The sequence below is a fragment of the Rhinolophus sinicus genome, chromosome 16 (assembly GCF_057876585.1).
Source record: "Rhinolophus sinicus isolate RSI-liver-muscle chromosome 16, RSI-T2T, whole genome shotgun sequence".
Lineage (NCBI taxonomy): Eukaryota > Metazoa > Chordata > Mammalia > Chiroptera > Rhinolophidae > Rhinolophus > Rhinolophus sinicus.
In genome coordinates, this window is record NC_142516.1 from 2,147,570 (window position 1) to 2,170,450 (window position 22,881).

The 22,881-nt window shown below is 59.6% G+C and overlaps 1 protein-coding gene and 1 long non-coding RNA gene across 3 annotated transcripts in view; both read right to left on the reverse strand.

The window, feature by feature from the left end:
• Nucleotides 1–344: 344 nt before the first annotated feature.
• On the reverse strand, nt 345–2,669 carry LOC148754933 (uncharacterized). The gene is made up of 3 exons (XR_016019275.1): nt 2,544–2,669; nt 933–1,120; nt 345–824 (listed from the first exon to the last, which is right to left on the reverse strand). It is a non-coding gene; the product is annotated as an uncharacterized LOC148754933 (long non-coding RNA).
• A 2,361-nt stretch (nt 2,670–5,030) lies between these two features.
• The window catches only part of COL5A1 (collagen type V alpha 1 chain), a 148,719-nt gene continuing 130,868 nt past the window's right edge, over nt 5,031–22,881 (reverse strand). Inside the window, exons 59-66 of one of the 2 annotated variants that reach the window (XM_019718217.3) lie at nt 22,748–22,801; nt 21,890–21,925; nt 21,430–21,483; nt 20,297–20,552; nt 19,317–19,429; nt 16,090–16,158; nt 12,600–12,833; nt 5,031–7,302 (exon numbers count right to left, since the gene is read on the reverse strand). In XM_019718217.3, coding sequence (XP_019573776.2) covers nt 7,156–7,302; nt 12,600–12,833; nt 16,090–16,158; nt 19,317–19,429; nt 20,297–20,552; nt 21,430–21,483; nt 21,890–21,925; nt 22,748–22,801 — 963 coding nt within the window. In that variant the 3' untranslated portion in view covers nt 5,031–7,155. Of the gene's footprint in view, nt 7,303–12,599; nt 12,834–16,089; nt 16,159–16,219; nt 16,289–19,316; nt 19,430–20,296; nt 20,553–21,429; nt 21,484–21,889; nt 21,926–22,747; nt 22,802–22,881 lie in introns of both variants that reach the window. The other variant, XM_019718216.3, reaches the window with a different exon arrangement.

Consider the following 22,881-nt stretch of genomic DNA (forward strand, 5'->3'; position numbering starts at 1 on the left):
CTCACCTTCTCGGATGCCGGCAGCCGAGGATGAGCTCCAGGACCCAGGCTTCAAGGACAAAGGGCCCCTCTGTTGACAAGCATTGCAAACAGTCTCGGCAGACAGACCAACAGACCGACAGACAGCACAGGCAGGCAGGAGGAGCTGCAAAGTCATCCGGTCCATCTCCAGTCCCCCTCCTGTCTCAGGCCAGCTCACACCTTCTCCTGCACGGCAGCGCGCGCCCAGCAGACCCGGCCCTCAGCCCGTGGGTGGCCCGCAGGCACGGCTCGGCCTGGTGGCCTCTGCGTGGCTCTGTGCCGTGCTGCCTGGCAGTCTGCTTCCCCTGCTGTGCCCATGCCCATCGTCAGCAGCGTGTCCTCTCTACTCGCTTGCAGGCATGTCACTCGTATGCAGGTTGCTCAGTGACTCACAGCAGAGGGGTAAGTCCTGTACCCAGAGAGCGCTGGGCTAACATGCAGGGGGCAGCATGGGTAAGGCTGGACGGGTCACAGGGCAACGGCTCCACACAGAGGCTGAGGCTCCGGCACAGAGTAGGGTCTCTCTCATCGGACCGTACAAGCCGGTGAAGTGCCAACCGTCTGCGCTTTACAGGTGAGGCCCCCAGGCCACCCGGCGTCTCACTTCTGACCTGTCCTCATGCCTAACGGGCTAGAACCATGCCCACGGCCTCGGAGGTGATGAGGGGCACATCTGGTAGTTGGCGCCCCCGCGCAGGAAACACACCTTGTGGGCTCCTCCCCCGGTCGAGTCTCCGGACGGGAGCTTGGCCGTGGCGACAGGATGCTGGCAGCTTTGTGACACCCTGAGTGAGGTCCCAGTGCCTGAGCCACAGAAATGTGAGAAAAGACGTGTGTTGTTTGAAGCCTCTAAGTTTTGGGGTAATTTGTTACGTAGCAATAAATAATACAGACACTAAAAGGTGTTCTTACTTAGTCTGTCTCCCATAATTAGTCTTTTAAAAGACCTAACCATCAAGGCCGCTCGGTCTAGTGGTTTCTAGATTTAAAATGAGTCAGAGAAAGTCCCAAAGGGCAGCGAGATTCTCGCTCCATCGATCGTGTCAGGTCCCCATATATGCCTGAGAATTAGGCTGCTCCTACATCTGCATGGTATCTGTCTATCAATTAAAAGAAAAGAAAAAGCAGAATGTTTTGTGCATGTGGCTTTTGCTGAAGAATCAACTCTGGGAGTTCACTGGAAAGTGACGTTTTCCTGGCTGAGACACTGACATAGACAGACCCAGTGCCGGGAGCAGCTAGAGGCCCATCACGGGGACGTGGGTGCAGCGAAGGTGGCCATGCAAACCCTTTCCCGCTTGTGGCAGGAAGGCTGGAAGGAGGGGACGAGCCCCAGTTCCCACGGGCCACCAGCTTCTGCAGGCTGAGTGGGTGAGGGGAATGGCCGCAGAGCTGGGCCTGGGGACGGGCTCTTCCAGGCCTCAGGCTCTCCTGGAGGCCAGGCCTTGTGGGGTCTCAGGCCGTGCTCCCTGAGCCCACACATCCTGAGGAATTCTGTTGGTGGATCAGCATTCCCTCTCACGCTGTGGCCAGGTGAGGGTGGGAAGATGGGGCTGCAGGGGCCGCAAGGGGACGGGCCTGCGACGGTAACGTGGTCCCCCACCTTCTGGTCTCCCTGGCCCACTTCTCAGAGGAGCTACCAACGACCACGACAGCTGCACCTGCATGGCTCACGCGGCTCCTCGGGCCCTGGGTGTGGCTGTCCTGCACGTCCTCAGGCTCTGCTGTCCCTTGTCCCACATCTCCTCATTACTGCGTTTGGCATCGGCCCTTCTAAGTCGTATCCATTGGAGGGCCTTGTCACGCTTTTGGGGCAGTCAGTACATTCTTGTTGATTGAATGAATGCTTGCTGGCAGAATTTTGGGGAGGTGAGGGGGATGTTGGGGCAAGGAAGGCAGACAGGGAAGCACGCTTCCTGCAGGAGCCCGTCTGCCGAGGGAAAGGCCCCAGAGCTGGCACTGCCCCTTCCGCTCTCCTGCCTTGCTCCCCGAGGAGACAAGACGTGGGCTGTCCCAGTAGGGCTCCTGGGCTCAGCTGCCGCTCAGCACCCAGCCTGTCCTGCACCGAGAACTCAGCAGGATCTGAGCCCCCCTGGGCCCCCGCCTGGCAGGTTGGCTGAAACGCAGGTGTCTCCATGGCCATCTACCATCCAAATGGAGGTGTTGCCCGAGGCAGGCGGGGTCAGGCATAGCTCTTGGAGGCCAAGGGCCCTGGCAGAAGGGCAGGGACCCCGATACTTCGAGGCCAGGAGCCCCAGCTCTGCAGGGACAGAAGCCTCTTGGCAAGAACCCCTGACCCCATGCCAAGTTGGTGCACACATACTCCTTCCTTCCTTCCTTCCTCCTTCCCTCCTTCCCTTCCTTCCTTCCTTCCTTCCTTCCTTCCTTCCTTCCTTCCTTCCTTCCTTCCTTCCTTCCTTCCTTCCCCTTCATCCCTGCCTCCCTCCCTCCCTCCGACTCTGCCATTCCAAGGACACCCCAGGACATGATAAGATAAGGGAGACTGAGGAAGTCTTTTCCAACCTGGGCAGCTTCAATGAAGATGGAGAACAAACGCCTGCTTTCTCTTGTGGAGACAGATGTTTCCCACTTCTGGCAAGGACTAACAGCCGCCTGGGAATGCTGCAGACGAACGGACAGCCACTGCCGGATCCTGTGGAAGGCCCCATGCACATGCCCTCCAGGGCTTCCCAGACAGACGCCGTGACCTGCAGATACTCGACCCCTTTGCAGCCGAGACCGGGCTGGGGCACCATCGTTTCCACGGCGGAGCGTCTCTCCCAAGACTGGAAGCAAAGGCCAGACGTGACTCCACTCACTTCTCCAGCAGACCCAGCGCAGGTGTGGTGGCTGCGGGCGCTTGGTGAGCTCGTGCTGACGGATTGCTGGGGATGTGACCATGGGTGCTGGGGCGTGGGGGCCCTGGGCCGGGACAGCGGTGCCCAAGTCTAGCTCCTCTGCTTCAGCCTCTGGGGACGCGCCCTTGAGCGCACTGTGCCCCAGGCTCCGGTTGGCCAGCACCTGCAGGCTGTCATCCCACAGCCTAGCAGACAGGCAGGTGCCTTCCTTAGCCGGGTCCCCAGGGGGAGGGGAGATGCACAGAGAAGTGGGGGGCTCTGCAGGGCCTCACCCCCAGGGTCTCTCTCGCTACCCTCCTCCCTCCTCTCCCGAGGCTCCGTCTACTCACCTTTGGGGTTGAGGTCACAGCACCTGCCTCCAACGAGGGCAGCAGGCTCCTTCCCTTCCCGGGCGTCCCTCGCCCACATCGGGGGGCCTGGGTGGCTGGTGCAGCCCCGGGGTCCTGGGGCCTGAGGGCCACCGACTCCTTCAGGTGGGCTGGAGCTCTCCGTGCAGGACACCTCCCCCAGAGGTAATGGGCTTTGGCTGCTGGGTTTCGCCTCTCCCTTGCCAGGCTCAGGCCACAGCTCCCACACTCCCGCAGCCCAGCTCTGTTTCATGCAGCAGCTTTGGAGGGGAGAGCCACACCCTGTCCATCTTCTGAGTCATTCATTAGGCACCCCCGTCGTCCAGGCCGAGGTTTTAGGTGATGGGTGTGCCACTCACACCTGCGATGCCCGAGCTTTCATTGGCGGTCACCCCTCAACGCGTTTAACCGTCGATGCTGGGAAATGGCTGCCTCTTCCAGGCCTGGACTCCTGAATCCGTGGACTCTGTCTGCTTTTGTTCTGCCCAGTCTTCCCAGGGCTTCTCTCTTTCTTGCGTCATACTTGCCAAGGGCAGTCCGAGTGGCCAGCCTGCGACCCTGTCCTCCTCTGACCTCTGACCCAGGGCTACAAGCCCACAAGCTGTCCGTCACAGGTAACAAACAGCCATCTGACCAACCACACGATGCCCCTGGTGGTGGGCAGCCTTCCACCCTCTGACGACAGCTCCAGCTTCCAGGCCTGACGTGACACGGCCGACTTCTGTCTCTTGTGCTGAAAGCAGTCCCGTCTCAGGTGCACTGTCCTGTCTCCTTCAGGATGGCCCAGGTGGTAACCCTCAGTTCTGAGCGAGCCCTGAGTCACCTGTGGCCTCGTCAAATCACAGAACACAGGCCTCCCCCCCCGCCCCCCCATGTCCAGGCTCGACCCAGGGATTTGCGCTTCCAACTAAACCACGCTGTGGCTGCTGGGCCACGGACCACACTTGGAGAAGCACTGGCCTAGGTTTTGTTGTAGTAACTTTCCGACATTGGTGGCTTTAAGCAATGAAACGTCTTTCTCGATCGTGGGACAAGTTTATCGCAGGTTGGCCAGGGACTCCCTCTGGGAAACTGCTGGGGACGCAGCCATGGGACATGCAAGAGGGAAGTGCTGCTTCAGCCTGGAAGGGCCATGCGTCACTCTTGCTCAGGGCCATGGACACCCCGAAGTATTACCCTGCTATGTGTTGGACAGCAGGGTGTGACGGCCTGGGGACCATGCCACCCCAAGGCACCTACTGCCCAGGGTGAGGGTGAGGCCTGCACACAGTCAGGTCTGGACACCCAAGGATTGCGGAAACTGCCCAGGAAGCCTCGAGCTGGTGCCTGACCGCACCCCAACAGCAGCTGGGGTACAGCTTCGTCCACGGGCAATGGCCTGGCCGCTGTCTCCTCCTCTTTCTGTGACCATTGCCAGGATGAGAGTTTCTACTGTCCTGCGACTGGGCTCACACACGGCTGTGACACAGGGAAAGCTCTGGTCACACTTAAGAAGACAGCCAATCGTGTGTTTACAGTGGAAACAGTAAACTCGGTTTATTGAAAAACTATTACAATTGTTCTTCTGTTACACAGGTTTAAAATATTTTAAAACACCCTTTCCTGGGCATCACAGTTAAAACTTATGAACATGTCTATTGAATTTTTAGGAAATGAACAATGCGTCCTTTGACATTATATTTTAAAGGGCCAAATGTCCTAGAATCTTTAGCACAGGTTTTCTGTTTACCGTTTTCTTTTTCTTTGCGTCCACACGTGTCCAATTATATAGATTAGGAGGAAAAAATAAAATTACGCCAAAAGAATTTCTGCAAATATAAGAAGTAATTTTATTGCAATATACCGCAGCTAAGTGGTCTGGGGGGGAACGGGACACGTTTTGACTTCAGTACAAATTACAACAGCTTTGAAGGGACCAACGGAGGAAGAAGATGACAGAATAAAGGGAGGGTGCGGGAGGGATGAGAAATTCCACCAGAATCACATGACCTAGAGAAACCCACAGGGCGCACGCAGCAATCCTGGGGGATGGCTTTTCTTTAGAAGAGATGCACGCAACAGTCATTGGTGCATGCTTCGTCCTGGGTTCGAAAGATGCTTGAAGCCAGACTTTTCTTTGGCAAGAGCAGGACTCGATTTCCACGGGCATTCAGGAAGTTCTCGTGGGCGGTGTTGAGTTTCTCCCGGACGGCTCTGCTGTGGTCTCCTAAGCGGGAACCACGTTCTGGCCGGCAGGGCGGGGTCGGTGGAGGACAGCAGCTCCTGAGGGGCTGTGCAGGGCCCTGGGGCCCAACTTGCTTCTCCCATCGTGGGAAGAAAGGGCATTGCGTGAGGGCAGCTTTTCACAGTAAAGGGATGCCTTTCCTCACCGGCCCTCGGGTCCTCGCCCACAGGAGGTGGCCCCGCGTCCAAGGGGAGGGAACCACACCTGGGCCGAGCCTTGCCTGCCCAGGATGAGGCAGATGGCATTTCAAATCATGCACGTGGGAAAGGGGCCCTGCTGGCGGCCCGAGAGACACAGAGTTCCTTGCGTGTGTCTCTGTCTGCTGAGGCCGCGTGGGGGGCAGCCCAGCGGAGAGAACAGGGGACAACTGAAGAGCCTGATGCAGTTCTTGGAACACATAGAAATTAGCACCACAAACATTCGGCAACCGAATACAGTCTGCTATGGTTACACCGTAGACAACGTGACAACGTCTCGGATTGTGTGTGTGTTTTCAAATCACAGAAGCTACTAATACTGGTCACAGGCCTGGGAGCGGCTGCACCACGGTCTGGTGGCCCAAGAATGAGGGAACCCAGTGGGGAGGAAGGTGACATGCATTTATCTAACGTCCTGGATTGTGGAGGAAGGTGGGAGTGAGGCACGGCCAGGTACCCCCAGGGTCGCCCTCAAGGTCTCAGAACAGATAGCACCACAAAAGAGAAGTGTAAAAATAAGCACCAATTTTCATTTTGTTACCATCTACAGAAAACGTGGTTTCCTGCCCTGGCCATCCTCCCACCAGGCCTACAGGAAGAAAAGTGGAAAAAGGAAGCCATTAAAGTTAATTGAAGCCTGCCTTTTAATCTGAGTGCATGTAGAAAAGGTAAAGTGTAAAATTCTTTTCTGCTTCCCCATTAAAAAAAATGATCCAGAGCTAATAAAAAGTTGTCAGGAAAGGGTACTGGCACTTGGTGTTTACATGGTGGAATGAATCCTCGCTGCTCTGGGCGAATTTCCAATTTAGGGCACGTTCTTGTCCAGGGTTGGGGGGCCTCCCGTGTCTCAGCAGAATCAGATTTCATCCAGAGGGGACACCTGCTCCTTGTCCCAATGGGACTGAGCTGAGTTTCCATGTGTGATTGAAAGTCAGGGACACTGAACATTCATGACAACACAATACAAATATTTACTTAAAACTCACAAAAACAAAAGCACCTTTGATCCGTCGGGAAGGCCCATGACGAATGACATTTGGCCTGTGAGCGGATCGTGTTCTTGGGATCGGAGGCTCTGGCGGGTGGGGGTGACCTTTACGTGGCTTGCCTCGGAACATTTTTTGAAGGTCAGGGGGAATACACATCTTCAAGTGGAATTTTTTAAAAAGAGTGATCTCCAAATACCGTGGCCCCACCCCCCAGCCCTGCAGACCCTCCACGAACGCCATCGGTCAGCTCAGTGGCAAGAAGCGTGGCCCTGTTCCCATCCCTATGGAGCGTGGTGTCCACGGAACGTTCGGGCCCAGCGGCCGTGGGACATCTAGGTCATGTGATTCGGCTCCGGGGAGGGGACATGGCTCTTTCCCTTTGCTCTCTCTGGTTTGGGGTGCGGCCCGGCGGGGTGCTGAGGTGCAGACGAGGTCGGGGAAGGGACGAGGGGCCTTCACTGTCCAGGACACCCACAGGCGGCACGCTGAGGTCACGAGGTTGGTCGTGGGGGCCGGGCTCCTAGCCCAGGAAGCAAGCCGGCCCCACTTCAAATCCGAATTTCTGTGCCGCTTCCCCGAAGTCGTGGAACATGATGTCCACGATGGGCACCTGCTCCACCCTGGGCGTGTCGATCTCCAGCACCGTCTTCTGATAGCCTTTCCTCGTCTGGGAGCGGGCGGGAGAGAGGGGCGGAGTCAGAGTGGGCGGGGCCTCCCAGGCCACCCCCACCCAGCAGACCCCGCCCCGCGTGATGCCTCAGCACTGAGACGGGCAGGTGGGAGGAGGAACCTTGCCAGCCCAGAGCTGGCCTCACCCCACCGTGGCCCAGTTAGTCCCCCCCACGGCCTGGGAGGGGTCCTGTGACAGAGTCCGCAGCACATCCGGACCCACCGCCTCCCTGCCAGGTGGGACACCCCCTGTCACACCACTGGCTTTGCCCAAGGCAGTCCTGCCAGGACCGTGGGCCCCACTGGAACACCCAACCACCGGCTCCTTGTTCAAAACTAAGGATCCCAAGACGGTGACGACTGACTGCCAGCCCCACCCGTGGCCTCCCCAGGCTGGATCGTATTCAGAAGTAAGAGGTTCCACGTTCAGTGGAGCAGGAACAGGAGAGAAGCTTGCCCACTCTCTGGTCCAGAGGAGGACTGGGTAAACTGAGGCACAGAGGGCGAGGGCACACAGGGAAGCGGTGACCACTGGGTGAGTCAGCACCTCTCACTCAGACCACCCGTTTAGCGCCCATGAAACTCATTTCACCCTCAGCTCAACCGGGGGTGGGAACGCAAGCACCACCTGCCCAAAGAGGAATGAGTGTCAGAGAGGTGACAGAACTGCCCCGGGAGAGGCATCGCCCCTCGTCCCCTGCTGGGCCACGTGTCCCAGAAAACAGGGAATGAAGGTGCAAGACTGTTCTTGTCCGGAAAGCCACCCAAGTCACCTCTGAGAATTCAGGACACTTAAATGTGAGGCTAAGCTGGCCTTGCCCTCCTGTCACTTCCCCTAAGACGAGGGTCCACGACCATCGCAGACGCCTACCTGCCGACCTGTCTGGACAAGCGACTTTCCATCCCTGGCACCAAGAACAGCGTTACCCATTCAGCTGGAACTGGCCCTAGGGAGGGTCTCCCTCCCCACCCAGTCCCTGGTGATGGGGTTACTGATGGCAGATGGTGGGGCCTCCTGGGGGGCAGAGCATCCCTCCCAGGGAGGCCGTGACAACCAGGTGGATGAAGCCCCTGGGTCCTGCATGGCACGTGGGAAGACGCTGCAAGGGGGGCTGCTATAAGGTGACTTCCGCTCTCTGGGTGGCTGTGTCCACGAGGGCCCGGTTCCGTCCTGCTGCCCAGCCCTCTGTCACCCCTCTGTGAGAAGCTGCGTGTGGGCAGCGTCGTGCGTGTGCCATCCTGACGCAGACCTCCCAGCCCAGGCCACCCTTCCTGACTGCAGTCAGCACCCTCATGACACCTGCCAGGGACTGAATGTTGGGCCCCCCAATCCAGATGTTGACACCTTACCCCAGCGTGAGGCTGTTAGGAGCTGGGACTTTCAGGAGGAGACCAGTCATGCGGGTGGAGCCCTGTGAATGGGGTCAGTGCCCTTGGAAGAGGCCGCTGGAAGGCTGGCCTTCTCCACCACATGAGCACTGGGACGAGGGTCCCTGTGGGACCTGACCATGCTGCACCCTGATCTGGATGTCCAGCCCTCAGAGCCACTGAGGAATCAATGTGTTGTTTAAGCTGCCAGCTGTGGGGCTTGTTCGGTGCCTGAGTTAACTGAGACAGACCTGGGCCAGAAGGGCCCCGTGACCCACACGCAGACCGGACCCTCAGAAAGCGAGCCAGACGACAAGGCCTGTGGGCGTAAGTGCGAAGTCTGGGGGTAACTTGTTACAGCAATGTAACTACCGCGCTCTCTGCAGCCCAGGTTTCTGAACTGGAAACGGGTCTGTGAACATCCCAGCAGTGGTGGAAGAGCCACAGGGACCCTCACTTGTCCAGGGCTCCCGGCAGGGCCAGGCACACCACAGGGCACCTGATGACCACGCCTGCGTGTTTCCTGGCTTCACCGCCTTCTAAAGCTCCCACAGTCTCTGTCCTGCCTACATCCCTGCCTTAGTAAGACACCTGACTCCCATCGGCCACTGGGTCAGGCTGGGGTTACTTTAAAGCGGGACTGGCCCTTCAGAGCCATGAGTCCCCAGAGAGCTTGTCAACACCCTTTGGCCCTGACTGTACCCGAGAGCCAGGTTCAGTGGGTCCCGGGTGGGATTCAGGATCTGCATTTGTTTATCAGCGTCTCAGACAATGGTGACATATGTGTTTCACAGCCACCCTGTCCTACAGGACCTGTCATAGGGCGGCCAGGACTCAGCAGCACGATGCTGATAGCTTCAAGCAACGTGGCCTGGCCTGGCAGACCACAGCCTTGGGACAACACCGCACTGGCCTGTGTGGACAGCCACAGCTCTCCATTTCCAGGGAGCAGGTAAGGACCAGTTGCAGCCTTGTAGCTACCAGGACGGACTGGGCAGCAGGGGCTGGGAAGTGTCTCCAAGGATGGTGGCCACCTACCTGCCTTCAAGGGTGATACCCTGGGAGGCAGCTGACCCCTTGCCCCTAAGCTGGCCAGGCCACCGAGGCAGAGCCAGTGTCCACCCTTCCTGCCCAAGCCTCTCCGGGCCTTGCCCGCTTACCTGTCCGCATGCTGCACATGGGCAATCACATGAGACAGACAGCTGACCAGCTGGGCAGCGCCCGCCTGGCTTCCGCGCCCAGGGGACAGCCGCGTTTGCTGGGCTGGCAGGGTGATTTCTCCTGTATTTATGGGGCCCCGTGGGTGCAATTATCAGAGCACTTAGAGGGGGCGTACATAAGCAGGCCACCATGCCCAGGCTGCTGTTACCCCGCATTCCTGAGCGTAAATAACCATCACGGGCAGGGATGGGCCCCGAGGGGCAGACAGCCGCACAAACACCAGGATTTATGTGGCGTGGCTCCCCGGGCCTCTCGCCCAGTGATTTGTGCCTCTCCTCAGGGCCGGAGCCGGCTCCGTGGCCCGTCAATCAGGCGACACAGCCACACGACGCCCGCCTGCATGGGAGTCCCGATTTCTTTGGCCCTTGTTGCACTATGAATCTAGCAGGCACACATCAGGGCGTCAGGGTCTCCTGTGTAATTACACAGGGACTGATCTTTGCGGAGGGTTGGTGTAAGCAGGGCACTGGCCGCTCCTGGCCAACTTTACTGCCTGCGTTGTCCAGGAGTGCCCCCTTCACCAGCCCCCGAATTCCCTCCCCAGCCCGCCTGCAGAGACAACGTTCTCCATCAGCAAGACTACTCTGCCTGGCGTGTCCTCCACCTTTTCAAAGACAGACTCTGCTCCCTTTACCAGAGGGCATGTACGGGGCCACCCAGAGGGTTTCCCTTTCTGCCGTGGAAGCCAGGAAGTTCAAAGCCAAAGTCCAGGCTCGGTCCCTAGGCCCTGCCTCTCTTCTGGCGGGCTCCTCATGTCTCTCACATCTCTACCTTCACTGCCTCCTGCCAGTGGGCCATGTGACTAAAAATAGTCACAGAAACGGGGATTCTTCTGGGGCGTATGGCGAGCGAAATGCAATTCTCAGCTCCTTTCAGGCGTGACTGGATGTGCTCCTGGAACGAGCCCTCGGAGCAGCTGCTGTTATTATCCTCGCTCGTAGGAGGCAGCGACGGAGGGGAATTGTACTTCTGCCTCATGACCTTCTGGAAGCAGCCTGGGCTACGTGTCAGGAACATGAACACTGGGTCCTTCTGACCTCAAACCGCGACAAGCCCTTCACACTCCCGAGTCAGATCTGAAGTGTGGACCCCACGGACCCCAGGGGCATGGAAGCAGGAGCAGAGGCGGACCCTCCATGCAGCCTGCTCACTGGTGCCCGGCCCCACGCGTGCCCTGTGCACACTCGCCCTTCATCCCCAGAAGTCGCCCCTGGGAGGTTTTCACTAGACCATTTGTGGGGAAAAGGAGCAGAGCTTCCCAGGGGCAGCCAGGTGAGGGGAGAAAGGAGCTGGACCTGGGTCCTCCCAAGTCCTGCTCTCGGCTCTACCCCGCAGCCCAGCCTGTGTGTCAGCACTGCCCTCTCGCGTCCACCTGCCCGGGTCTGCCCTCAGAGCCACCAGGACACTCTGGCCTGGCCCACACAGCACCGGATGGCCTCAGCGGACATGAGAGAAACGCCCAAATCCCACACAGCTTGACAGGAGGGAACGCCTATACCGACACCAGGCCCACACCTGCGGTGGGGACCAACCTAGAGGTGGGAGCCCTGGCTGCTCACACACACGGAGGTGGCTCGGTGCTTGGGACAGCCCCTGGCCTGGCACACACAGACCAGCTCTGGCAGATGCCCGCTGCTGTGTTCAGAGTGGGCTGGGAGTGAACTGGTAGAGTGTCTGGAAACAGGAGGAACCAGACGGGATTATAGCTGGTTGACTACACTCGGAAATCCATGGGAGGGGACCCGTCTGGAGTTGGGCCCAGGACGTCCGGAAGGCCTTTCTGACCAGCGTGATGCCTATACAGAAGGGCCTCCATGGGCACGGGCCGGCCCTGGAACCTGAGCGGGGGTGGACCCACGTTCGCCTGGCCCCCGTGGGAGCTGGCTTGGGTGGGGTGTCAGGCAGAGGCTCTGGAGAGAAGGCGGTGAAGACAACAGGGAGTTCAACAAGACGGGCTCCCCGTGCACGGCCTGGCCCTAACCTCCCAGGACACAAGACACAGCTCAGCCCTGGGGGCTGTCCAGGCACACGGCAGCCCCCAGAGGTACAGTCCCGAGGGGCTGACCCTCGGCTGGGCGCCCCCTGTGGGGGTGCAGAGGAGGGCAAGACACTGGGGGCCAAGGGGCTGCAGAAGAAATGCAATCCCAGCCCTGACTGGCTGTGTGGCCTGAGTAAGCCTCTCGTCTCTCAGGCCTGCCGCCCCTTGCTGGGAGCAGAACTGCCCTTCCCAGCAGATGGCACGGGGGCCAAGGAGGTGCCCTAACGCAAGCCGGGCAGTCACAGGGCTGCTGTTAGCATCCTCGGCGCCCACAGACCATTTCCCGGCATAGCCACCTTCTCAGGAGCAAATCCAAAGCCAGTCTCAGCTCTGGCCATTCCTACACCAGACCCAACTGAGGAGAGGGAGTCTGAATTCTGAAGTGGACCCACAACCGGTCTGTTCTCCATTGCACGTCACACCAGGGACAGGGTCTTGGACCCAGGCTCCCTGGCCCTTCCTGTCCAGTGTCAGCTTTCCCTCCTCACTCACGTGTGGCAGCCAGCCAGGGGGCCGCGCCGCGTCTGGGCCGCCATGGCACCTGGCACGCAGCTCAGGGCGTGGCACACGGTATCGCCCAGTAAATGTGCGTCGACTGAATGAATGAACTGCTCACTCAAGGTGTGAAGGGATCCCACCCCCAGGGCGGGGCCCGCAGTGACACTCACGGCACAGCCATCCACCAGGGCGCGGATGTAGGGGCTGTTGTCATAGGACATCTCCTCATCGTTGGAGCCCAGGAAGCGCATGGCCTTGTCGTAGCTGCCCGTGGCGGCGTCCTGCCAGGCGACCGACTGGTAGCAGTTGTACGTGATGTTCTGGTGAGCGGAGGCGCTCAGCAGGCGCAGGAAGGTCATCTGGACCACGCCCACGGGGTTGCCCTCGGCGTCCACGTAGGAGAGCTACAGGGGGACAGGAAGGGGGCACTCAGCACTGAGGGGCGCTCCACAGCGACAAAGGCCCCCACGGTCGGGGCGTCACAGGTTTCATCCACCACTGTCTACCCCGGAGCGTCAGCCGTGCTGGGGCACAGCCTTATGGGGGTCCCTGGGACACAGTGAGCCACACCTCACTTCTCTCAGGACCTAAGTAGCTCACTCCTCTGTGCCTGGCTGAACACTACTCATCCTCCAGGGCTCAGCTCACGTGCCTCCTCCTCCAGGAAGCCTGCCCGGGTTAGGTGCCCTCTCCCCCTCACCTTGGCCCAGCTCAGTGTCCACCTCTCTAGCAGGCCGTAAGGCCCTCCACACCAGCACTGGACCCCTGTGTCCTAAGTGCCTGGTGCCTGGTCTGTAGCCCTCTCTGGACTGTGAGTACCCCGAGGGCAAGTACGTCCGTGCCATGGAGCCCTGAGGCTGGCTAAAGTGCTCATTTGATTATGTTAATAAATAAAAATCATCTGCCAAGCGCCAGTGATGTACAAAGCGCTGGCCAGGGGGTCATGAGAATGTGAGGGAGAGAGGGCAGGAGGCCTCAGGGAGTAGTAACTCAGGCCAGCAGGGCAGGAAGGCTGACCCACGGGAGGCCAACAGCCAGAAGGCTGAGGGGATAGGGTGCCCTCTTGGAGGCAGAGGGGAGCCATGGGGCGGCATTCAGCCATTCCTGCCCCTTGCTGGGCATGGAATCCAGGGGAGAGCAGAGGGGTCTGGGGTGGTCATCGGTGCCCATGCTGAGTGGGGGCAACCCGGGGCACTCTGGTGAAATGACCGTCCTTCTGCCAGCAAACCCAGGGCAAGGCACCAGGGGAAGAGGATGTGCTGGTTCTTAAGTGACTTGTCCAGCGTCACCAGCTGGACACCCCAAAACTGGGCTCCTCAGCTCACAGGCCATGAGGCTGGTGAAGGGCGTCCCAAGAGACAAATCCCATCGCGCTGGAAAACCCCAGCTTTCTGAATCCTTAGCACTGCCGGGGATGTGGCTGTTTCTTAATCCCCTGGGACAGGCAGGTTTCTCCTCTCCACCCGGGCACCACCCGAAAGCCCTCTCTGCAGGGAAGGCCAGGCTCTCCTCACACAGACGCCCGCTGAGAGAGGGGGCCGCTGTGTTTGTGCGTCACACGATGGAGCAGACTAACGTCAGGGTCTGAGGCCAGCGGGCCCATCCCTCGTAGCTGCCGCTTCACGGCTGTTCTGCCCCAGCCCATCCAAAGAGAGCCATGCTGAACCGAAGGACACAGCCCACTTAAGCTGTGCAAATAATCAGCGAGAGCTGAAGGTGGGGCCAGGCCCACATCCCGCTCCTTTGCACAGTACAGAACCACTGGCCACCGAACCCTCACAGGTGGACCCGAGGGAGAGGGCTGAATACCAACCGCAGTCCAGGCCATCAGGCACTCCTTCTGGGAGGAAACGTGACTGACTCGAGAAAGGACGCATGCACAGGGAGAAGCAGTTGGCGGTGCTGGACACAGAAGGACCCCAAGCTCCCAGTGCCGTGCTGGGACCCCAGATCCCACCGGGAGACCCTGCCCTCCCAGGGAAGAGTCTCTGCCCTATCGTCCTCATGTGGTACGTCCGGGGATAAAGCTCAGCCCTGATAAAACACCTATTTCTTCAAGGAGGGCTCTGTACTGTTCTGTGCACTCGTGATGCCCTCACAGAGCTAGAAATGATGAGTCGGGGTGCAAAAGAGAGGCTGGTGCTTCCCCTGGACCATCTATGCCTGTCCACCCTTGGTCAGCTGTAAAATAGGACGGAGGTAGAGGTGGGCTCTTTGGGCCGATGGCTGAAAACGGGCGTTCCGTCACCGTTTCCTGGGAGTAAGGTAAGTGGGTGTGAGCTGTGAGGGTCCTGTCTGGGGAAGGCAGGGCCAAGAGGCTGCAGAAAAGCCCCCACTGCCTCCCCTGGGCCCGAGGGGCTGCACGCCCTCCCCGGTTCCTTCTCTGCCCAACCCATGCCCACCACGCCACCCTCAAGCACCCCCGGGCACCGGGTCCTCCCCATCTGAGCAGGCGTCCACTTCAGGTCCTTCTGTGTGCCAGTCGCCCTTTTCTGAGGAAAGCACGAGAGAGGTGGAGAAGGAGGAACAGCAGCAGAGACAGGAGGCGAGAGGGCCTGAGTTCACGCAGGAAATGAAAGGAGGTCTCCACACACGGCCAGGTGAGCGCAAACCTTCAGTGTCTGCAAAGACCTGGAGCAACTTGGAATCAGTGACAACAGGGCATGAAATATTAACAATTAGCCGCAAGTGCCTTGAGGTTTAGGAACGAGGGATCTTCAGAGGTGCGACAGGGCAAAGCTGTCTGGAAGCCACCGCTCTGTGAGACCATGGGGGCAACGTGGCCTCTGTGCCCCCCGCCCCCCAAGGCTGGGGTGCAGGGACTGATGGCAGATGGTCAGATCGGAAGTCATGGAGCCCAAGAGCTGGCTTCTGAGTGAGAAAGGACTTGCTTCAGGGGTCACTGAGGGGTGGGACGACTAGACCCGAGGAAGTGACCTACAAGCAAAGTAAGGCTCTAATGGCAGCAGGTCACATTCTGGAAACTTGGTCCTTGTGTGCTCGGGAGAGCACAGAGCTCTGCACTGTGTTCTGGAAAAGGGCCCCCATCAGACTCCTGAGGGAATAGCACTCCTCTGTGCGTGAACAGCCACGTCACGCCAACAGTCCCTCCACGGGCGGCAAAGGCACCACGTTCAGTTCTGACAAGGGATGCCAATTCTTTCCATTTCGAGAAGGATTATTTAAGACTGGCTCCCCAGAAGTTCAAACAGGAACTGACACAGCCGTATGGGGTGCCCAGCTCGAGGGTCAGTACGCCCCGCAGGCCCTCACAGTGGCCGGGGAGGGGCCATGAGTCCTGAAGAGAACTCTGCGTGCGTTAGTGGTCCAGGACCTGTCACAGGGCAGAGCAGAAGAAAGCCCTCCCACTCCTGCTGGCTTTGGTCTCGGTCCCCGGCAGCCCCCAGCTGTGGCTCTGGGCGCCCAAAATGCCAACCTCATGTCCCAGACTGAATGGAAAACCATCCGCCTGCTCCCAGGCTGAAAGGCACTGTCGTGGGCGTGGCGGGAGTGGGCACCGATGCTGCGTCTGGCTGTCACGTGCCGTGGAGCGGTTTGGCCAGAGGGGCGCGAGCAGGCGCGGCGCATGGCGGCCGTGAGTCCCATGCAGAGCCGCGAGCCAGGCTGTGCGGCAAGCAGGCAGCGCCCAGTGGCACTTACCAGGGACCCTCGCTTGTACTGACTATACCAGGTAGAAGGCTGCTCTTTGGGCCATCGGGCCATTTTACTCTGCAAGATAGGAAATGGGCGGGTTTGAAAGACAACTGAGGGGGGGCCGGAGCCGCCTTACCAGTTTACCACGCTTGAATTCACTGAACCAGGAACCCGGGTTTTCTTTGGGCCAGGAAGTGATTCTGGCCTAAACATCGAGCAGGGGAGGTGGAGAGGGAGAGAAACAGAGAACGACAGGGTTACTTCTCCTGCCTCCACAAGATGCCCCACGTCCTGCAAACTCGCCTTCTCCCCCGCTGGGCGGACCCGTCCTGCCCTCGTTCCAGGTGGCCTCGATGACTGGCCAGCAAAGGATCCCTGTAGGCGCCTCAACTCCCCACAGAGCTGAGGCACCAGTGACGACAAGGAGGCCCGAGGCTGTACAAGCTGGGTCGCAGTCTGCGTTTTATCCGTTGTTGTCTAAGGATTCTGCCTGGCCCTTAGTAACAGCTGAAAATGCGTGTGGAGTCAGTGAACGAACGAATGGGTCGTCACAGGCCACGATGACAGCGATAATGATAATAAGAGCCAATATTTACTAATGGGCTCAGGGAAGGACAAAGGGACATCTTGTCACTGAGCCCCGGATCTGAGGTGTGTGGCTCTGTCTACATGGCCTCTACCTGGGGACAGTGTGGGCAGGAGACCCTGCCAGGGTCCACCGGGCATCTGTGACACAGTCAGACCAGCGGAGGGGGTGGTGTGTGTGTGTGTGTGTGTGTGTGTGAGGTGTGTGTGGGGGTGTGTGTGTGAGGTGTGTGTGTGTGAGGTGTGTGTGGTGTGTGTGAGGTATGTGTGTGAGGTGTGTGTGTGTGAGGTGTGTGTGTGAGGTGTGTGTGAGGTGTGTGTGGGGGTGTGTGTGTAAGGTGTGTGTGTGTGAGGTGTGTGGTGTGTGTGTGTGGTGTGTGTGAGGTGCGTGTGTGAGGTGTGTGTGGGGGTGTGTGTGTGAGGTGTGTGTGTGTGAGGTGTGTGTGGTATATGTGTGATGTGTGCGTGTGAGGGGCGTGTGTGTGTGTGTGTGTGAGGTGTGTGTGTGTGTGTGTGTGTGGTGTGTGTGAGGTGTATGTGTGTGAGGTGTATGAGGTGTGTGTGGTATATGGGTGTGTGAGGTGTGTATGGTGTATGTGTGTGTGTGTGGTGTGTGTGAGGTGTGTGTGTGGTGTGTGTGAAGCAGATGTGTCCTCAGGAGGAACAGCATGTGTCCCCCTGATAGGCGGGCGGGGGCTCCATTTGCAGTTTGCTCACTGCAGGGGCTCAGGCCGCAGTGAATAAATGAGTGAATGAGTGACTGAGTGAATAAATGAGTGAGCGCCTCCAGGAGGAGCCCTGCTGCCAGCTCCAGAGCAGAGGTTCAGAGACTGGGAGCGGCATGGAAGTGCCCACGGTCAGCCTGTCCCCAGGTCCCACGGGACCCGTGTGTGGGCCCAAGGTCAGAATCCTTGTCTGCACCCCCCTGGCTCTCCTTGGAGCTGGCCTCGTGCAGGAGAGCCTGGAAAGGGGCCGCTGGAGGAGGGGGCGTCACCTGCCTCCCGCCCGTCAGCCCCCACACTTTGGTTTCCAGGTCTGCCGCTGGTGGTGCCATGCTCAGGTAACAGCCTCCTCCGGGAACAGGACCAGAGATGTAGGCATGCGCTCGCCTCACCCCAGCCTCCTGCCTGAAACCCCCACCCCTCCTCCGGGCAACCAGGCAGGGGGTCTCCACTTGCACAAGGCTGAGTGGCCGTGGCCTGAGCCCGAGGGTCCCCGCCCGTGGACGCCTAGCTGGTCAGCACACGTGCAGAGGACGAGCAGAGGGGCAGCGGGGTCACTCAGCGCCCCAGCCCGCTGTCCGCCTGGCCGCACCACCAGCGACCAGGGCTCTCAGGGGCGTCCTGCCAGTTCTCCAGCAGTGAGGCTGTATGCTGAGGACAGACAGTGACAAAGAGGATGAGAAACAGTATCTTTTCCATCTGACTTTCCTCTGGGCCTCTGCCCGATGGAAGCACCTGAGTTTTGAATTTTCTCTGACCTCAGGGGGTCTGCTGCTGGGAGTAACAGGTTACCAAGGCTTTCAAATTCTGGGTTGGGGGAACATGCATATAAAACAGGGGTCCCTAAGTGGTCCCCGTCAGTTTGGAGTCCCTGCTCCTGTGAGCCAGGTCTCCCAGTCCAAGGCGTGCTGGAGCTCTCCAGGGTCACAGTGAGGTTTGGGGACAGGGGACCATGCCTGGGAGGACACAGCTGCTCTCCCTCCAGAGGGAAGTGCCCACGGCACTGAGGCCACCAGGAAGTCGTGACCATGGGCTGCTGACTCCTGCTGGCCTGAGCCTGAATGGCAAGCACGGCCTCTAGGAACTGGCCAGCCCTGTCACAGGACGGCTAGTTCTCTGAGAGGAACGTCCAGAGGAGGGTGTGTTCAGGCCAATGCAGAGGACGTCGTGGCTGAAGTCTCCGTCACCTTCCCAGTTAGAGACCTCCTCTTCCTCCTCCTCCTCGTGTTCTGGGCCAAAGTGGGCCAGGCCTCGGACGCACGTGTCACAGAAAGCAGCACACAGCTGCCATGTATGCCCATCTATGCACCCAGCCCATCCACACGCCTGTCTGTACACACACACACACACACACACACACACACACCATCCACATGCCTGTCTGTAAAACACATACCATAGAGGTGAGACCTTGGAACGACCTCAGAGGTAACTGCTAAATTGACACCCACAACGTCTCACTGGGTCACAGCCTGGCTACCCAAGTCTTTACTAACACAGTTCTGACTGCACTCGGGAGAGCAGCAAATGCCACAGAAGTACCAACACGAAGAATCCACGCAAACACCAGCCTCTAAAAGACACATTGGGGTCACTTTTGCCCCCAACGTCCTCTGGTGGGTTTCAGGCTGGTCTGAGGTTAGAGCTACGAAGTCATTTAGGAGGGATCTACCTAGCACCGGGGCTGGCGGGGGACACCCAGGAGCCAGCTTCCCTCCACTTCTGAGACCCCAGGCTGCATGGCCCCCACCCCATCACTAAAAACTCTTCTTAAAGCAACTTAAGGGCTACTTATGGAAGGAAAACCTTGATTTTGAACCTGACTGATTTCTGTTTTTCATTCCTGAAGCTGCATGCATGAAAGGGCTCAGCCCTCGGCCTGGCCCCGCTGTGAGAGGGAGTCCATGGGGGGCGGTGGGCACTTACCCCCTCGGACTTCTTGTCGGGGAAGACGCACGTGGACCCTCCAGCTGTGAAGTTGCAGTAAACTTTGAAAGAGTCCTTGGAGCAGCCCTGGTTTGGATCTACCCAGTATTCACCTGGATGTGGAGGGTGAGGGGATACGTGAAGACGGAGCCCTGCATTGTTCAAGAAGCAGCTGCACCATTTCAGTTCAGCAGCTAAACCACGCCAGCCCACATGCTACCAGCACGGGCCTTCCCGGGGGCTGTGCTCGCTCTGCTTTTCCTAAAGACACGTGGGCAGACTCATCCCCAAGAACACGGCTGGATGTGGGTGCGCGGGGCACGTGCCCTGGGCAGGGGAGGCGGCCCCACATGCTGGTGGATGGAAACGCAAGACGCTCCCCTCTCTGGCCTGCAGTGCTCCTCCATTCTTGCGGGAGAAACGCTCACACCCCAGAGGGAAACAGCAGACCAATGCCATTTTATCCTCCAGGGTGTTTAACACGGTGAGACCGGGAGTGGTTTGCGGGCTTGATACTGGGAGGTTGAACAGCGCACCCCCAGGTACTTCTAACAGCGGCATTAGTACCAGCACTAATCCTGATGCTGGTGCTTACGCTGACTGTGGCAGCCGCGGCCCACACTCACCACAGGGGTGCCAGGTGCCAGGACAAACCACTTACGCTCCACGTCATTTCGCTCTGTCCTCTGTTGTGTGAATACTCCCATTGGAGAGACGGGCACATGAGGCTCAGGACAGAGCAGACCACCCATGAGACGGAGGCTAAGCCTAGACTGGAGCGGCTCTGTGGGACCCCGAAGCCTCGCCCTCTTTCCCCAGCCTGCCGGCATGTGTCCTAGCATGATGCACCCCCACTGCGCAGATGGGAACACTGAGGCTGCAGCAGGCGTGTGACAGCCCAGGCCTGGGCCTGCCCGCCGTGCCCACGGCCCCGGCCTCACCCCTCTGCTTGTCCCGCGGGCCCGGGCACAGCGCCCTACCGTCTGGGAAGTCGGGATGGCACAGCTGCAGGTCCTTGCAGGTGCGGGCGGGGTTCTCCTGCGTGCCCAGCGGCCGCTTCATCTGCTCGATCTCCAGCTTCAGGGAGTTGAGCGAGCCGAAGATCTCCTCCATGCCGTCCGCGTAGTCCATGTAGTTCTCTCCATCCCCGTCGTCCAGCATCTGGCTGGCGTCAATGTTCCTCCTTGTCCGGGATGCCTGGATCGGCAGGGGCTGGATGACCTCGCCCGGGGGGCCCTGGGGATGGCAGACGGGTGCCGTGGGTGGGACAGACAGACGGTCTGGGCTGCAGGCTGCAGCCATCCATCTTAGCATGCTTACTTCCCTCTTTGCTGCCTCTGGAACATTCCACACCCACCTCTCTTCTGGGCCTTGCCTGCACCGAGCACCTCCCTCCTCTAACCTGAGTCCCAGGAGCTCCTGAGACCCAGCCCTGCCACCACCTGGCCTCGCCTGCCTGTCCTGCAGAGGCAGCGCTCGGCAGCGCTCAGCCTGGCCTGGTGCTCGGGTGTTCTAGCCTCAGCTGGAGTCGAAGCCCCCGGCTCTCCTCGCGCCTCTACCACCCAACCTGCTGCACACAGTGGGGCCGCATGATGCCTGAGATGCCAGAAGCCTTCACCTCCTGGGGCTGTGTCAGGAGGCCCCAGCCAAGGACGAGGACAGGAGTCGAGAGGCTGCACCGCCAAAGGGGGGTGTCCCCTGGTGCTCACTGGCCTGGCTTATGGTGGGGCTCTGTCCTGTACCTCTGGGCCTTGTCTCATGCTGTCTACCTGACACATGCATACACACACACATACACACATGCACACACATGCACAGGTACGCACAAACATACATGAACATACACACGTGCTCTCTCCCTTCCTCTCTGTGTCTCTGTCTCTCTCTCTGTCTCTGTCTCTCTCTCCGGCCAAGCTGACTTCCCAGGGTGGGACGTCTAGCCTTGGGTCACTTATTTCCCTCGGCTCCATCCCAGGGACAGGCCCCCACCGTGCCGCATGCCACATGGGTTCCACAGTTTCGGAAAGTCAACGGCACAAACAGAACTTCCCACAGAGCCCTGGGTGTCAGGAGGACCCCCACCCCTACTACCAAGCCTTCAAAGACTGCTCACCGGCAGGCCGGGCGGTCCGGGGTGGCCTGCTTCCCCCTTTGGGCCAGTTGGACCCTGGGGAAAAAGGAAAGAGAACCCACTCTGATCACTGAGGCACAATGTGACTTAAATCCCCCTTGAACTCTAGAAGGACACTTGACAGCCTGTGTGGGGAAGATGGAGGCACAGTTTCATGTGCCGGGGGGGCTGACAGGGCCCTACTCCCCTCCCACTCCCAGATGGAAGAACCAGGTGTCCCCGAGCTGGGGAGCCGGGGGACAGTCCGCTGTGTCAGGCACCCCTCAATCTGCCAACGCAGGCTGGAGATGAGCTCAGGACAGCTCAGCACAGGAGGAGGCGCGTGAAGGACGGCACAGCCACGAGTCGGGGGTAGGGGGTGTCCAGGGCGGCTCTCACCCAAGGGGATACACATCCCTCCCCCAAGCTGGAATGGGCCCTTTCGGGGGTGCACACCACTTACCGAGGAGCCCTTAGCACCTTTCGGACCAGGAGGACCCTATGGAGAGTCCGGGCGTTAGCAGGCACTTGTGAGCAGGTGGCCCGTCAGCTCCAGGCACCCACCACTCGGGCCTGCCCGGTCTTTACCCCTCCTCACACCCGTGTCCCCCTTTCCAGGAGTCTTTGCTTGCACTTGCTTAAATGGGGAGATGGGGATGGGGCTAGGGTGTAGCTGAGCTCCCCCACACAGAGACAGGGAGGGTCCTGCCTGCCCCAGGCCAGCCCCCAAATCTCCCAGCAGGGAAACAGTTCAGGCAGCCAGAGCTAGAGATCACAGAGGGCGTGCTGGCCTCAGGCCCTGGACAGAGCCCGCCAGCCCGTACGGGCAGCTTTTAGCCCCGGTGGCCCGGGCCGCCTTGGCCATGTGGACCCACGCCCTGGGTTAGGGCAGGTAGAGGCTCAAGGCTGTGGGGGATCCAGTCATTAAAGTGTGGGGTCTCCCCGCAATACGGGGCAGCCCAGGCTGGTGCCTAGAGGGTGGGCCCCCAAATCCTTATATCTGGGTCAGGCCAGCCCGTTCACATGGATCAGGAGGGCGGGGGGGGCCCTCCTGCTGTTCTCAGCTTCCCCAGAGCCCCCGCAGAATAGGGGCTCCCCCGCCCTGCCTCCACCTGAAATCAGGGCCCAGAGACCCCACTTCCTTGCTTCTGTCACTCGGACCCCAATGTGGAGTTAATGAGCAAATCCACTCCAGGGCCCCAATCCTGGGGGGGGGGTGTCTCACGCTTCTCCAGCCACACAGAGGCCCACAGTCAGCCCACCCGCCTCCCACCTCTCCCAGCAACAACCGGGAAACCATGCACCCCTCCCAGATACATACCGGTAAGCCGGGAGGGCCCGGGGGGCCAATCGGGCCAGAAGGACCAGTGATACCCTGCAAAGGAGCAGAAAACGCAGTGACCATCATGGGACAAGGAGGGCTGCAGACAGCGTGTCCTCCATCAGCACAGACAC